This window comes from Salmo salar, chromosome 13, assembly GCF_965601325.2.
Source record: "Salmo salar chromosome 13, fSalSal1, whole genome shotgun sequence".
NCBI lineage: Eukaryota > Metazoa > Chordata > Actinopteri > Salmoniformes > Salmonidae > Salmo > Salmo salar.
Genome location: NC_138303.1, coordinates 92033549 through 92049456, shown reverse-complemented (window position 1 = coordinate 92049456; position 15908 = coordinate 92033549). Strand labels below are relative to the sequence as shown.

The 15908-nt window shown below is 44.5% G+C and overlaps 2 protein-coding genes across 2 annotated transcripts in view; one reads left to right on the top strand and one right to left on the bottom strand.

The window, feature by feature from the left end:
• Positions 1-173: 173 nt before the first annotated feature.
• LOC106568123 (fibroblast growth factor 18) lies at positions 174-7252 on the top strand. Its single transcript, XM_082959751.1, is given in 7 exon segments — positions 174-634; positions 2157-2196; positions 2300-2477; positions 3747-3853; positions 3971-4191; positions 4193-4214; positions 7247-7252. Coding segments are annotated over 7 exon segments (606 nt in total). The 5' UTR covers positions 174-602.
• A 1164-nt stretch (positions 7253-8416) lies between these two features.
• LOC106568099 (F-box and WD repeat domain-containing 11-B) overlaps positions 8417-15908 on the bottom strand; it is a 38810-nt gene continuing 31318 nt past the window's right edge. The window contains exons 9-13 of the mRNA XM_014138130.3: positions 14404-14522; positions 14141-14251; positions 10496-10574; positions 10240-10404; positions 8417-9366 (exon numbers count right to left, since the gene is read on the bottom strand). Of these exons, the coding sequence (XP_013993605.1) occupies positions 10243-10404; positions 10496-10574; positions 14141-14251; positions 14404-14522 (471 nt within the window). The 3' untranslated portion in view covers positions 8417-9366; positions 10240-10242. The remainder of the gene's footprint in view (positions 9367-10239; positions 10405-10495; positions 10575-14140; positions 14252-14403; positions 14523-15908) is intronic.

Genomic DNA, 15908 nt, shown 5'->3' with positions numbered 1-15908 from the left:
AGCCGCGTATCGCCTACCCCTTCCCCGCCGCTACTCCACTCATGCCCCACACTCACTCTCTAAATACAGACTTTCCGTTTTCCGTGACACTGGGAATGGATGTTTCCCTGAACGACTATACCTGATCAATTAACATAGATTATCGGTAAAAGAAAAGTAATAAAGCCTACAGAAGAAATTAAGGAAGACAGGGGAAACTAATGGACAATGGGAATAATTAAGCCTATGTTACATTTTTCTTATATAAACATTGTAGACCTAGTTTTAGAAACAGATCAAGTAAAAAAAAAGGCAAACCTGCGAACAGTTCTATTTTGCCCAACACCTGTCATGATTTCGGCAAATTGAGGTGTTGGACAAACGGGACAAACGGGACATACCCTGCGCGTATTCGCTCACATTTTGGCTATACGATACCAGAGAAAACCCATTCCCCTCCGCCAGCATCCTAACTGATGTGCCCGGAGTGCTCTGCTGATGCCCGCAGGAATTGTTGCATTCCCCCAATCCTTTCTCCAACGAACGGATTACAGACAGTACCAGTTGAGAGATCCTGACGGTGCCCGACTTTCCCTGGCACGGGTAACTGCGCGGGATGAGAGATGAGTTACCTCCTCTCTACACTGGTGGTGTTGTAAGTTAAATGTGCAGTAACACTTGATGCGCAGTAACCCTTGATGCGCAACCTAAGATTTTCTGGAGTGAAACGAGTGCAAGTAGCCCGTGTTACATGGTGTGTGTGTGTGTATGTGTGTCTGTGCACATGTGTTTCTCTTCATGCATGCTCTGACTATCATTCCAGCACCTGTTAACAGGTGTGGTGTTAGACACGACAGATAGGGTCCACATTCTCCTTTAAACATTTGATTAATGAAAAAACATTTATCTGGACAGCTAACTATGGTATAGAAATTGCATATGCATGCTTCTGTTTTTCCAATACCATGTGGTGGTGGCATCTTGTGTTTTTTATCTGTGCAATTCCTCTGAGGCTGTTCCACATGGTCATACAGCCTATAAAACTATCACGCCAGCTCCTGCAGCATTGCTCCTCTGGTCACTCAGCCATGTCCCATAACCTCTGTTTATTCTCCCCAGACTGAAAGACCAGGCGTTTGTCACTGACTAAAGGTCTGCTAACAGGTTATGAATTAACAAGAGGAATACAGTATGACTGTACCTTATTAGTGCCTTTGATTGGGTGTTTGACAGGATTGTGATTAGTTAAGTGGATAATCAGTAACTACCTCTTCCCCAAATTAGGTCATCCATCCGCTTTAACCAAGCATAAAGCAATTCTATTAGACTTGTTAACAAATCTTCCATTTAGTGTTAAAAACGATCCCGTTTCCCTCTGTAAGTGTCCCTGTCAACCCCATTTTGGTCATGTATCTCTCAAACTTATTCTCCACTTCTCAAACAGAGAAGAGGTCAGGTTTTTAGAGGTAACACAGAGATAGAACAAAAGTAGATGAGGAGCAGAAGTGGAGCAGCAGACATCTGTGTGCAGTTTGCACCAGCTGTAGGCTGTGTTCCAGGCATCTGGACAGCACAGGGGGTATAGGGGTCTCCTAATGAGCACACAGCCAGACGGTACTGGGAGGCTGAAACAACACTCTACTGGTAACGTTTCTCCTGCTCTCCCCCCTCTTTATTTAAGATGGAGTTCATCATTGTAATGCAAAGCCATGTCAGACGCAGTCCAAGTCGACTACAGGATCACTCTGATGCAGCTAACTGGGTCAAGATGACACCTATGACTTTGTTATGACATTCTTTTGTATACCCGTTACCCAACCGGGAACAACGTTGATGACTACTGAATATAGGCTTACATTATGTGCTGTGTGTGCCGGAGAGGGATAAGAACTTGAAGTGCTTAGATAGATTGCTGGATGGATTAGTGAATATTGATATCCTGTAAGCTCACCATAGATATGAGCTGTGCTCAGCAGCTGTCCCTGGAGAGAGACTACATGGCCACTGTCTCTTGTTGTGAGGGTTTGATCTAAAAAGTATCTTTTTTGGAGGCATAGAGACTGGTTTAAAATTGGTGGTGGAGGCAGGGACATGGCAGCCAGACTGCTTTTGTGTTCTTTTGGGATGAAAAATACCACATGTAATCTCAAGGCAGATCCACTCTCCCCTTCTCTCAGATCTGTCCAGGCTTTACTGGTGGTCTGCAGCCCCCTGCAGGTAAATGTGTGTATAGAATTGTATCCATTTAGTTTTTTTATATCCAATTCTGGATAAAGTCTCTCATTATAACCACATGCCTGTTTGTTTTGTGGTGGTACAGGTCTTAGCTGTGGACAATGTTAATTTCAGCGTATACGTGGAGAATCAGACACGAGGTCGAGACGCCATGAGCCGTCGGCAGCACAGAGTGTACCAGCTGTACAGCAGGACAAGCGGCAAACACGTGCAGGTGATGGGAAGGAGAATCAGTGCCAAGGGAGACGATGGGGATAAATATGGTAAGATATAATAGTAGACTCTTAGAAAAAAAGGGTTCTTCGGCTGTCCCCATAGGAGTAGTTCCATGTAGAACCCTTTGTGGAAAGAGTTCTACATGGAACCCAAAAAGGGTTCTTCAAAGGGTTTTCCTATGTGGACAGCTGAAGAACCCTTTTAGGTTCTAGATAGCACCTTTATTTCTCCTAGGAGTGTACTTCCTATTAACATCTATACCCCCCAAAAAAAGGTATAGATGTACTATTGTAAAGTGGTTGTTCCACTGGATATCATAAGGTGAATGCACCAATTTGTAAGTTGCTCTGGATAAGAGCGTCTGCTAAATGACGTAAATGTAAATGTAATTATACAGAACACTCCAATGCAAATCAGAATCAGCTAGAACCAAACAATAATTCCCTGTATGTTATCATACCTACAGTACATGGCCCTCAAATGAATAAACTATCAAATGGACAGACAAGCCCTTTGGTTACTGATGACAGCATGGAAAGTGGTACCGGAGCGCCAAGTCTAGGTCCAAGAGACTTCTAAACAGCTTCTACCCCCAAGCCATAAGACTCCTGAACATCTAATCAAATGGTTACCCAGACTACTTGCATTGCCCCCCCTCCTCTTCTATGCTGCTACTGCTCTGTTATTATCTATGCAGTCACTTTAATAACTCTACCTACATGTACATATTACCTCGACACCGGTGCCTCCGCACATAGACTCTGTACCGGTACCCCCTGTATATAGCCCCACCATTTTTATTTAACACTGCTTTTTAATTATTTGTTATTCTTATCTCTTACTTTTGTTTTTGTTGGTATTTTCTTAAAACTGCATTGTTGGTTAAGGGCTTCTAAGTAAGCATTTCACTGTAAGGTCAATACCTGTTGTATTCGGCGCATGTGACAAATCCAATTTGATTTGATTTGATTAACAGACCCTAACATGAGAACTAGAAAGAGGAAAAAGATGGAGCAGCAGTTTCTGTGTGTTAGACTCAGTCCCACTATACGCCATTGATAAGGTCATCGGTTTTCCATTTACCCTGCTTTGTTGCTTTGTTGGAGGGGGATCGAGGGGGTTTGGGATAGGTAGTGAGAGGGAGATAGAGAAGGAATGTGTTATTGATTGCATTTGACCTCTGCATTATGTTGTTGGGCTACATCAATGATCTAATTGCATTTAACAATCCCCCCATCCCGTCCTAGAGTATATTCTCAATTTCTATGCCCTCTTACAATCTAATCTGTCTTTTTGGGCCTCTGTCTCCTTCCAAGCTCAGCTTGTTGTGGAGGCTGATACCTTTGGAAGTCAGGTGAGAATCCGTGGTAAAGAAACCAACTTCTACCTGTGCATGAACCGTCGAGGCAAGCTTGTGGGGAAGGTGAGACAAACACAATTTTTATTCTGACTCTTGCTATACTTTCCTTTCAATTTGGAGTTTAACATGGAGTTATTCACTTTCATCTTATATTGACATGACCATGTGTGTGTCTCCCAGAAGGCTAGTAATCGCACTGCAGACTGTGTCTTCATTGAGATGGTATTGGAGAACCACTACACAGCTCTGAGGTCAGCATGCTATACGGGATGGTACGTGGGCTTCACCAAGAGGGGACGCCCCAGGAGAGGTCCTCAGACACTGCCCAACCAGCAGGACGTTCACTTCATGAAGCGCCTGCCCCCTGGGGAGCAACCCGACCTGCAGCCCTTCCGCTTTACCAGTCAGCAAGAAGAAAAAGAGAGTGAGAGGGACCCGACCAACAGCAACTACAGCACCTAGATAGTCAATTGTCCTTCCCCAGTGAATAGAATGTGTATTTTGCTTGGCTGAGCCCAGGTAAAGAGCTTATTGGTGTATACAGAATGTACATCAAAAGATTTGGAATTAAACAATCTGACCACATGATGTCAGTGGTTGGTGCTGTGGAAGTGACCAGGGAAAAATGGCCCTGCCTTTTTCCTCCCCATTCCAAAGACACAATGTTGTTTCAAAGTCTGTTGAATTACAATTTACAGTGCCAACCATTCTAGTTAGGCTACAAAAGATAGCTAAAGTCACTGTTTGCTACCACAGGGGTTAAAGATGTGCTACCAAAGATGACTGAACCAGAGTTCAATACCAAATATTCATGTTTTGAACATCCTAAAGACAGCTGAACCATGGGGTTCAATACCAAGTATTCATGTTTTGAACATCCTAAAGACAGCTGAACCATGGGGTTCAATACCAAATATTCATGTTTTGAACATCCTAAAGACAGCTGAACCATGGGGTTCAATACCAAATATTCATGTTTTGAACATCCTAAAGACAGCTGAACCATGGGGTTCAATACCAAATATTCATGTTTTGAACATCCTAAAGACAACTGAACCATGGGGTTCAATACCAAATATTAATGTTTTGAACATCCTAAAGACAACTGAACCAGAGTTCAATACCAAATATTAATGTTTTGAACATCCTAAAGACAGCTGAACCATGGGGTTCAATACCAAATATTCATGTTTTGAACATCCCAATGATGACGAAAACCATAACGTTCAATACCAAATATTCATGTTTTGAACATCCCAAAGATGACTGGTCAACCTTTCAGTAACAAACACCCGAACCACCAAAGACAACTGGACTATAATGTGTAGCCAACACAGAGGGTCAGTCATGGTTTCCCAAGACATTTCTTGTATGTTTCTCTTCATATTTGATTCAGGAGCTACTGTTGCTGCCTATTCACTCAATACAGAAAGCTGCTGTAACGTAGTTAGTACAATATCTTCAATGTGACTCATTGGAAAATATTTAACAAGAAATTATATAATGGATTTTATTACAATCATTATCACAATTATTTATTCAACTTGATGGTATGACAGCTGTTTTAGACCAATGGTATTGCCTTAATTGAATACAAACATACACTGAGTGTGCAAAACATTAGGAACAACTTCCTAATATTGAGTTGCACTCCCCTTTGCCCTCAGAACAGCCTCAATTCATCTGGGCATGGACTTCACAAGGTATCGAATACGTTCCACAGAGATGCTGGCTCATGTTGACTCCAATGCTTCCCACAGTTGTGTCAAGTTGGCTAGATGTCGTTTGGGTGGTGGACCATTCTAGATACACACGGGAAACTGTTGAGCGTGAAAATCCGAGCAGCCTTGCAGTTCTTGACACACATACACAATCCATGTCTCAAGGCCTAAAAATCCTTATTAAACCCGTCTCCTCCCCTTCATCTACACCAACGGAAGTGGATTTAACAAGTGACATCAATAAGGGATCAAAGCTTTCACCTGGTCAGTCTACGTCAGGGATGGTCAACTTTGATGGGGGTGGGGGCCACAAAAAAACAGATCTCATCATGAGGGGCCGCAGTGGCTTGTGGATCTGCGAATCCACATCCATACACCCCAGCTTGCAAGCAAGACATTTTAGTGGCCCACCTCATGACAGAGAAAACATTTTACGTTTAAAAATTAATTTCCTGCAATTCTACACATTTTGCCATGGGGCGTAGAGAAAATGTTGCCGGTTTAAAGCAAGTCTGCGGCAATTCTACACATTTTGCCATGAGGCAGAGAACATTTAGCAATTTTATAACTAATTTCATGTAATTCTACTCATTTTGTCATGGGGCGGAGGCAAATGTTGGCAGTTTTTAATTCTATCTGATAATCAATAGGCCCCACCCCGGTCAGTAGTTCGACCATGCTTACTAGTTTAGATTGGTAAATTAGTCTAGCGGCCAGCAATCTAAAAACATTTAGCTGACGTGGGCTAATTGAGTGACTGCTGATGCACAACCAAATTTCTAAATTGCACCTTGTGTATCCTATTATTCTAACTCTCAACAGTAAGTGGAGACCCCGACCTGAGTTCCCCCCCAAAATAATTGAAATTGGTCCGCGGACAACTCATAACCTAGACATTGCTGGCACCATGCTCGGAGTCATTGCTGCTGTGTTCCATACAAATAAAAAAAAGTGTACAAGTTCCATTTGGTGGTCACTGGGAGCATCTGCACGGAACACAGAATATGTGCCAAAGCACGGGATTAAGTCAATTGATTCTTCCTTTGGAAAACAAGCTGAGCCTATGGTCTTCCCTGTGGCTCAGTTGGTAGAGCATGGTGTTTGCAACGCCAGCATGGTGTGTGCAACGCCAGGGTTGTGGGTTTGATTCCCACGGGGGGCCAGTACAAAAAATAAAATAAAAAATGCATGAAATGAAAATGTATGCACTAACTTCTGTAAGTTGCTCTGGATAAGAGTGTCTGCTAAATGACTAAAATGTAATGAGACTTTCTCGGATGGGATGCACCTGCCAATACATAGAATCAATGGTGATCAGGTTAATACACAACTACTTGAGTTGATAAATGGGAAATGAGCTTAAAACAGAGAGTACCTATACACTAACATATTAGTGTGTTAAAGCTGTATCTACTTGTGAGCAGTGCAGCCTTCCATAACTGGATGGTGGCTCATTGAGGGCCACACCCATAATCATTTCCTGCAGCTGTGACTCTCACAGGCATGTGTGCCCTGTAGCAAATATAGTGGATAAATGAAGATGTTGTATAAATGATCACGGTTCGTGTAAGTGAGCGTTCCCTCGCTCACAGTTCCTCCATAATCTCCGGCATGCTCACGCGAGAGTGGGAACGTCCCATTTAGACAGGATTTCTTTTCAGTGTGAAACTGCCCAATAACAGCCTGCTCTGGTCTACTTATTCCACCCCCCTCGTGTTCTCTTCCATCTCTGTAGTACTGAGGAGGGAGGGGCAAGAGGTACAGCCTCTCATTGTGGCAGGTAGCCTAGTGGTTAAGAGCATTGGGCCAGTAACTGAAAGATCACTGGTTCGAATCCCCAAGGTGGAAAAATCTGACGTTCTGCCTTTGAGCAAGGCAGTTAACCCCCAACAACTGCTCCCTGGGCGGCGATGACGTTGATTAAGGCAGCCTACTGCACCTCTCTGATTCAGAGGGGTTGGGTTAAATGCAGAAGACCAATTTCGGTTGAATACATTCTGTTATGCAACTGACTAGTTAACCCCTTCATTACCATAGAACATTTCCTTGAGAATGGGAGGATTAGATTATGCGGAGCAACGGGCTAAGGCCGTTACGTCATTGGGCGAAAGTGGGGCAGGAGGAGCTCCCTTCTCAAATGGAACAGTAATCTGTGCCGCTCGGTCAGCATGGTGCATCGTCTATAAACATACATTTATTTTCCATAAAATTAATGTTTGAATTTTACTCATTTTCAATGGCAGATAAAGCTCAAAAGCAATCACTTTTGCATGTGAGAAAACACACCCAGGCGAGAGTAATCGAACCACCTCAATGTGTGCAAGGCAGAGAATGGGCTGGATGTGTAGAGGAATGTGGGTTCCAGTGCATTGCTGCATTCCTGATCACCCTTTTTGTGCTCCAGAATTCCCTGTCTGCAGACTAACCCATGATTATCCCCTCGATACACTACACCAGTGTTTACCAAACTCAGTCCTGGGGATCCCAGGGGGCGCACGTTTTGGTTTTTGCCCTAGCACTACACAGCCGATTTAAATAATGAACTCATCATAAAGCTTTACTTAAATCAGCGGTGTAGTGCTAGGGCAAAAACCAAAACATGCACCCCCTGGTTCCCCAGGACCGAGTTTGGGAAACACTGCACTACACACACCAATTCAGAGTTAATAATATATATCCTCAATTCGCTAGTTTCTTGACAATTTCCAGAGGCACACTCATTAAACTCAAAATGCTACACACAATAACGTCCTGCTTCGGTCATTCTCAGACCAGGACTTTATCAGGATTCTTTTAAATAGACTAACAATGAGGTCTGCATCGACAGAGTAGTGGTTTGGTCTGTAAATACAGTACCGATGGCATAGTTACATGATATTGAACAAACACTGCTCATACACGCTGGTTTACACTCCTTCACAGTCAAGTACTTTATTTGTATTAATGGTTTTTCTTTCTTTAAAAAAATCATTTCAATATACAACACCATTTTAGACGAGACAATGCTGTTTACAACTAATTTCCACTCAGTTAGGGGTCATTCAGAACCTAGACAGGCAGACAGCAAGAGGACAGAACAAGACAGGGAGAAAAAGTGAAAGAGGGACGCAAGGTAGAGAACTAGGGATATGAGAGGGTTCATTTGAGAGGGGTTTGGAAAGAGAAACTACAATTCTTAGTACAATGTAACAAAGAAAGCTAAATTAAAAGTCCCAAATAAAAAGTAAAAGTTAGAAAAACAAATAGGTCACTAGCACACGGTTGTCCCATCATTCATCCATGCAGTAAAGTCTTCAGGGAAGTAATGTACACGTCAGCTTTCTCTCTTCCAGTCTTTTTTCTTCCACCAAACAAAATGAGAAAAGAACAATATTGATACAGTCCTTGGGTCCAAGGGGCAGGCCTGAGGTATCTGTCACTCAGTCAGGATGAGAAGAGTTGAGCCCCGGGACCCGCCTCTTTTTTCCACCACAGGGCATCTTTAACAGGCCATCTCCAGCCCCCTCCTTCAGCAATTCAGTTCAGATTCCTTCATGTCCAGGCCTCTGTCTTGAGGGAGCAGAGTAAGGGGAGGTGGGGCTTAGAGTGTGACCTAATAGACTCCACTCTGTGTGTGAGAGTATGTGTGTTCTTGTGATTTTCAGGGGGGGTAAGGGGAAGTGTGTTTGAGCACTGAATGGCCGATCGGGGAGGGATGACCCCTCCACATGAACACCAGGAGGACGACAGAGATGGTGCAAAGAGGATGATGGAGGAATGGGGAAGGGAGGGTGGGTCCTTTCCTTGACCTCTGACCCTGACACATTGACTTGGCAATCAGGACTGTCCTCGGACACACACGCCACCGTGCCTGCCCTGCAGAGAGAGACGCACACACTCAGCACACTATTCATGTTATCTTGTAGGTGTATTAGATTTAGGTCAGTATTCCCGCCACCAAGGAAAACATGTTGGAGTTGTACATGAGCTGCAGAGCTTACCCAAACAAGTGTTGTAGACTGAAGATCAATAGAATAAATAGGATGGCTGGCTTAAAAAGGTAGAGTCAGCAACGCATAAAGTAAACAGAAATATAGAGCAGACTTTAAGGCTTTGGTCTCTGCATGCTCCGCAACTGCATCACACCCGCCATACGAAGCCTCCGATCCCCTTTTCGGATCAAGCATAAATTGGCTTTTATAGAAATAATACGAATTGAGAGGCTGGTATGGACCCACAGCTATCATGCACAGATATTTTTTTACATCTTGCATCGCACCCATCTGAAATATCTGCAGTTCATCCTGCTGCTACTGGCAACGGCATATTGATGAGTGTCAACAAATAAGACACTCAGAAAAGCCAACTTCTATTTTTTGCGTGTGCACCCCATTTGCACAATTGATCCTGTTGGTGTGACTTCATTTACATGTCTCTAGGACAACATGCGTGTTAGGGATGAGTTCAAGTTTTTCAAAATGGATTAGTTGATGGTTGCTAGGGCCGATAGATTAATCTATTACATTTCAGATTATTTTTCATTTTTTTAACACATCCGGCAAAATAAAGTAAGACATAAGCGTGCATACTAGACATACGTCTTATCTATTGAAATGCCACATATTTTGAATCAGATCCAAATCTTGTTCATAAAAATCACAAATATTTTGTTTTCATCTCCAGTGTGTGTTAGTTCTAGTGAGTGTATGCAGGTGTGTACTCTACTGAATGTGTGCAAGTCATGAATACCTGCTATCTGGAGATGTATGTATACGTGCGAGAGGGCGACCGGCCCTCAGTCTGTCCATTGGTCGACACGTTCAGGAAATCCCATATGAGGATGGTGTCGTCATGGGAACTGCTGATGATCTGGAACTCATCAAACTGTAGTCGGAATACACGCCCAGAATGCTCCTGAAAAACAACATTCATCAGTATCATCTACAATAACTATCCTTATAATCATTGCCACAATCGCCATGTTCTAGATCCAGGCTAGACTCACCACCAGTGTGCGCAGACAGAGGGTGCTGGCAGGGGCACGAGGGTCCAGAGCAGCTTGCAGGTCCCATACTTTGATTTTACTACAAAGAAAGAACACAGACATACTATCTTAACATAATTTGAACGGCCCGCTACCAAAACCTGCGGGCTCTCCTTCACTGCAGCCAACGTGAGTAAAACATTCAAACGTGTTAACCCTGACAAGGCTGCCGGCCCAGACGGCATCCCCAGCCGCGTCCTCAGAGCATGCGCAGACCAGCTGGCTGGTGTGTTTATATTCAATCTATCCTTATCCCAGTCTGCTGTTCCCACATGCTTCAAGAGGGCCACCATTGTTCCTGTTCCCAAGAAAGCGAAGGTAACTGAGCTAAATGACTACCACCCTGTAGCACTCACTTCCGTCATCATGAAGTGCTTTGAGAGATTAGTCAAGGACCATATCACCTCCATCCTACCTGACACCCTAGACCCACGCCAATTTGCTTACTGCCCCAATCACACTGCCCTAACCCATCTGGACAAAAGGAATATCTATCTAAGAATGCTGTTCATCGACTACAGCTCAGCATTTAACACCATAGTACCCTCCAAAAATCTTCATTAAGCTTGAGACCCTGGGTCTCGACCCCGCTCTGTGCAACTGGGTCCTGGACTTCCTGACGGGCCGCTCGACCCCGCTGAACCTCAACACTGGGGCCCCACAAGGGTGCGTTCTCAGCCCTCTCCTGTACTCCCTGTTCACCCATGACTGCGTGGCCATGCACGCCTCCAACTCAATCATCAAGTTTGCAGACGGCACTACAGTGTTAGGCTTGATTACCAACAATGACGAGACGGCCTACAGGGAGAAGGTGAGGGCCCTCGGAGTGTGGTGTCAGGAAAATAACCTCACACTCAATGTCAACAAAACAAAGGAGATTATCGTGGACTTCAGGAAACAGCAGAGGGAGCAGCCCCCTATACACATCGACGGGACAGTAGTGGAGAGGGTGAAAAGTTGTGTACGCTGAGGAACTTACATCACGGACAAACTGAAATGGTCCACCCACACAGACAGCATGGTGAAGAAGGTGCAGCAGCGCCTCAACCTCAGAAGGCTGAAGAAATTTGGCTTGTCACCAAAAACAAACTTTTACAGATGCACAATTGAGAGCATCCTGTCGGGCTGTATCACCGCCTGGTATGGCAACTGCGCCGCCCACAACCGTAAGACTCTCCAGAGGGTAGTGAGGTCTGCACAACGCATCACCGGGGGCAAACTACTTGCCCTCCAGGACACATTTACATTACATTACATTTAAGTCATTTAGCAGACGCTCTTATCCAGAGCGACTTACAAATTGGTGCATTCACCTTATGAGATCCAGTGGAACAACCACTTTACAATAGTGCATCTAAATCTTTTAGGGGGGGGGTTAGAAGGATTACTTTATCCTATCCTAGGTATTCCTTAAAGAGGTGGGGTTTCAGGTGTCTCCGGAAGGTGGTGATTGACTCCGCTGTCCTGGCGTCGTGAGGGAGCTTGTTCCACCATTGGGGTGCCAGAGCAGCGAACAGTTTTGACTGGGCTGAGCGGGAACTGTGCTTCCTCAGAGGTAGGGGGGCCAGCAGGCCAGAGGTGGATGAACGCAGTGCCCTTGTTTGGGTGTAGGGCCTGATCAGAGCCTGAAGGTATGGAGGTGCCGTTCCCTTCACAGCTCCGTAGGCAACCTACACCACCCGATGTCACAGGAAGGCCAAAAAGATCATCAAGGACAACAACCACCCGAGCCACTGCCTGTTCACCCTGTTATCATCCAGAAGGAGAGGTCAGTACAGGTGCATCAAAGCTGGGACCGAGAGACTGAAAAACAGCTTCTATCTCAAGGCCATCAGACTGTTAAACAGCCATCACTAACATTGAGTGGCTGTTGCCAACATACTGACTCATCTATAGCCACTTTAATAATGAAAAAATGTATGTAATAAATGTATCACTAGTCACTTAAACAATGCCACTTTATATAATGTTTACATACCCTACATTACTCATCTCATATGTATATACACTGCACTCTATACCATCTACTGCATTTTGCCTATGCCGTTCGGCCATCGCTCATTCATATATTTTTATGTACATATTCTTACTCATTCCTTTACACCTTTGTGTATAAGGTAGTTGTTGTGAAATTGTTAGGTTAGATTACTGCACAAGCATTTCGCTACACTCGCATTAACATCTGCTAACCATGTGTACGTGACAAAATTTGATTTGAACAGTCTCCCAAGTCTTGTCAGTGGATAATCTCATTCCCAGACACCTCTGCCCAAATGCGAAGAGTCTGGAGGACCAACGAGTCAAACTTGACTTTCGTTAGCCAATACAGAGAGCTGGGAGATAGATTAAGCCAATGCCTACCACCCAATAATCTCCCACAACACCTTTACCCTAACCCTCCCCGTGCGCTAGCACACCACAAGAACAGAGCCTGCGGGACAGGTACAGGATGGCAACAACTGCCCAATTTACACCAGGAACGCACAATCCCTCCATCAGTGCTCACTGTCTCAGAGAGGCTGGAATGAGGGCTTGTAGGCCTGTTGTAAGGCAGGTCCTCACCAGACATCACCGGCAACAACGTCGCCTATGGGCACAAACCCACCGTTGCTGGACCAGACAGGACTGGCAAAAAGTGCTCTTCTCTGACGAGTCACAGTATTGTCTCACCAGGGGTGATGGTCAGGTTCGCGTTTATCATTGAAGGCATGAGCGTTACACTGAGGCCTGTACTCTGAAGCGGGATCGATGTGGAGGGTCCGTCATGGTCTGGGGCCGTGTGTCACAGCATCATCCGACTGAGCTTGTTGTCATTGCAGGCAATCTCAACGCTGTGCGTTACAGGGAAGACATCCTCCTCCCTCATGTGGTACCCTTCCTGCAAGACAGGAATGTCAGTGTTCTGCCATGGCCAGCGAAGAGCCCGGATCTCAATCACATTGAGCATGTCTGGGACCTGTTGGATCGGAGGGTGAGGGCTAGGGCCATTTCCCCTAGAAATGTCCGGGAACTTGCAGGTGGCTTGGTGGAAGAGTGTGGTAACATCTCACAGCAAGAACTAGCAAATCTGGTGCAGTCCATGAGGAGGAGATGCACTGCAGTACTTAATGCAGCTGGTGGCCACACCAGATAGTGACTGTTAATTTAGATTTTGACCCCCTCCCCTTTGCTCAGGGACACATTATTCCATTTCTGTGGAACTTGTTCCATTTATGTCTCAGTTGTTGAATCTTATGTTCATAGAAATATTTACACATGTTAAATTTGCTGAAAATAAACGCAGTTGACAGTGAGAGGACGTTTCTTTTTTTGCTGAGTTTATGAGCTATATGCAATAGACTGGAGACAAAGTTATGTTACTGGATAAGCTGGAAAAGCCCTTACTCTGTCCTTTTAAAAAGTTTGACTAACAGCCTAACAGAGTTATTATGATTAACTGGCCGAGACTGGGATTGAGATTGGGAGACCAAGAGTCAGATTAGCAGTGAGAGAATAACAAGGATAAACAATGGCCAAGTGCAGGATTAGAGTGAGGGAATAAAGCCATTCAGGGTCAGATCTCCATTAGTAGTGAGACATCAGCTCAGGCTAACGCCTGCCTCTCACCCATCGTAGGCTCCACTAACGATCCTTTTGTTGTCGAATCGAATGCAGCGGACCAACTCTTCATGTCCTTCCAATACGCGCAAACATGCCCCACACTCAATATCCCACAACCTGAGGAGAAAGAGAATCAGTGTTAGTTTAGTAACATTTGAGAGAACAGTCATGAGAAATTATGTTCATCTCCAGATTACAGTTCTATAATAGACCAGTGTAACACACACAGCTGACAGATTTTGCCATCATGAACAAACATACACACTCACCGGATAGTGTTGTCAGATGAGCCACTGACCACCAGTCGGTCTCTGTACTGCAGACAGGCAATGCCTCTCTTATGGCCGTTCAGCGTACGAACAAACTCACACGTGCTGGTGCTCCACACCTGCAGGGGAGACAAGGCAAAACATGAGCGAACACACACAACCCCATGGGGCCAACAAACAGGCATTTGGCTTACATAATCCTTCATGTGGACAAACTTCACATCTCTTGAAACCTCATCCTTCTGGTTTTACTTCATTAGAATGCATCTGTACTAGTCACTGTCTGGACACACACACACACACACACGCCAGAGAGTATGATACTGTGCTGCTGGATGAACACATTAATGTAAACATATACAGTACCAGTCAAAAGTTTGGACACACCTACTCATTCCAGGGCTTTTCTTTATTTTTACTCATTTATATATTGTAGAATAATAGTGAAGTCATCCAAACTATGAAATAACATGTGGAATCATGTAGTAACGAAAAATGTGTTAAACAAATCAAAATATATTTTGTATTTGAGATTCTTCAATGTAGCCACCTTTTGCCTTAATGACAGCTTTACACTGTTGGCATTCTCTCAACCAGCTTCACCTGGAATGCTTTTCTAACAGTCTTGAAGGAGTTCCCACATATGCTGAGCACTTGAGGGCTGCTTTTCAATCTCTCGGCGGTCCAACTCATCCCAAACCATCTCAATTGGGTTGAGGTCAGGGGATTGTGGAGGCCAGGTCATCTGATGCAGCACTCCATCATGCTCCTTCTTGGTCATATAGCCCTTAGACAGGAGGTGTGTTGGGTCATTGTCCTGTTGAAAAACAAATTATAGACGTGTTTCTTGTCCCAAGCAAGTCTCTTGTCCTCATTTGTATTTATTATGGATCCCTATTAGCTGCTGCCAAAGCAGCAGCTACTCTTCCTGGGGTCCAGCAAAATTAAGGCAGTTTATACAATTAAAAAAACAATACATTCACAACACACTGTGTGCCCTCAGGCCCCAACCACATGTCTACAGTACTAAATCCATGTGTATGTATAGTGCGTATGTGCCAATGTTTGTGTTGCTTCAAAGCCCCCGCTGTTCCATAAGGTGTTTTTTAAAATCTGTTTTCCAATTTTACTGCTTGTGTCAGTTACTTGATGTGGAATAGAGTTCCATGTAGTCATGGCTCTATGTAGTAGTGTGTGCCTTCCATAGTCTGGACTTGGGGACTGTGAAGTGACCTCTTGTGGCATGTCTCGTGGGGTATGCATGGGTGTCCGAGCTGTGTACCAGTAGTTTAGACAGACAGCTCAGTGCATTCAACATCAAAACCTCTCATAAATAAAGCTAGCGATGAAGTCAATCTCTCCTCCACTTCAGCCAGGAGAGACTGACATGCATATTATTAACATTAGCTCTCTGAGTACATCCAAGGGCCAGCCGTGCTGCCCTGTTCTGAGCCATTTGCAGTCCTTTTTTGTGGCACCTCACCACACAACTGAACAGTAGTCAA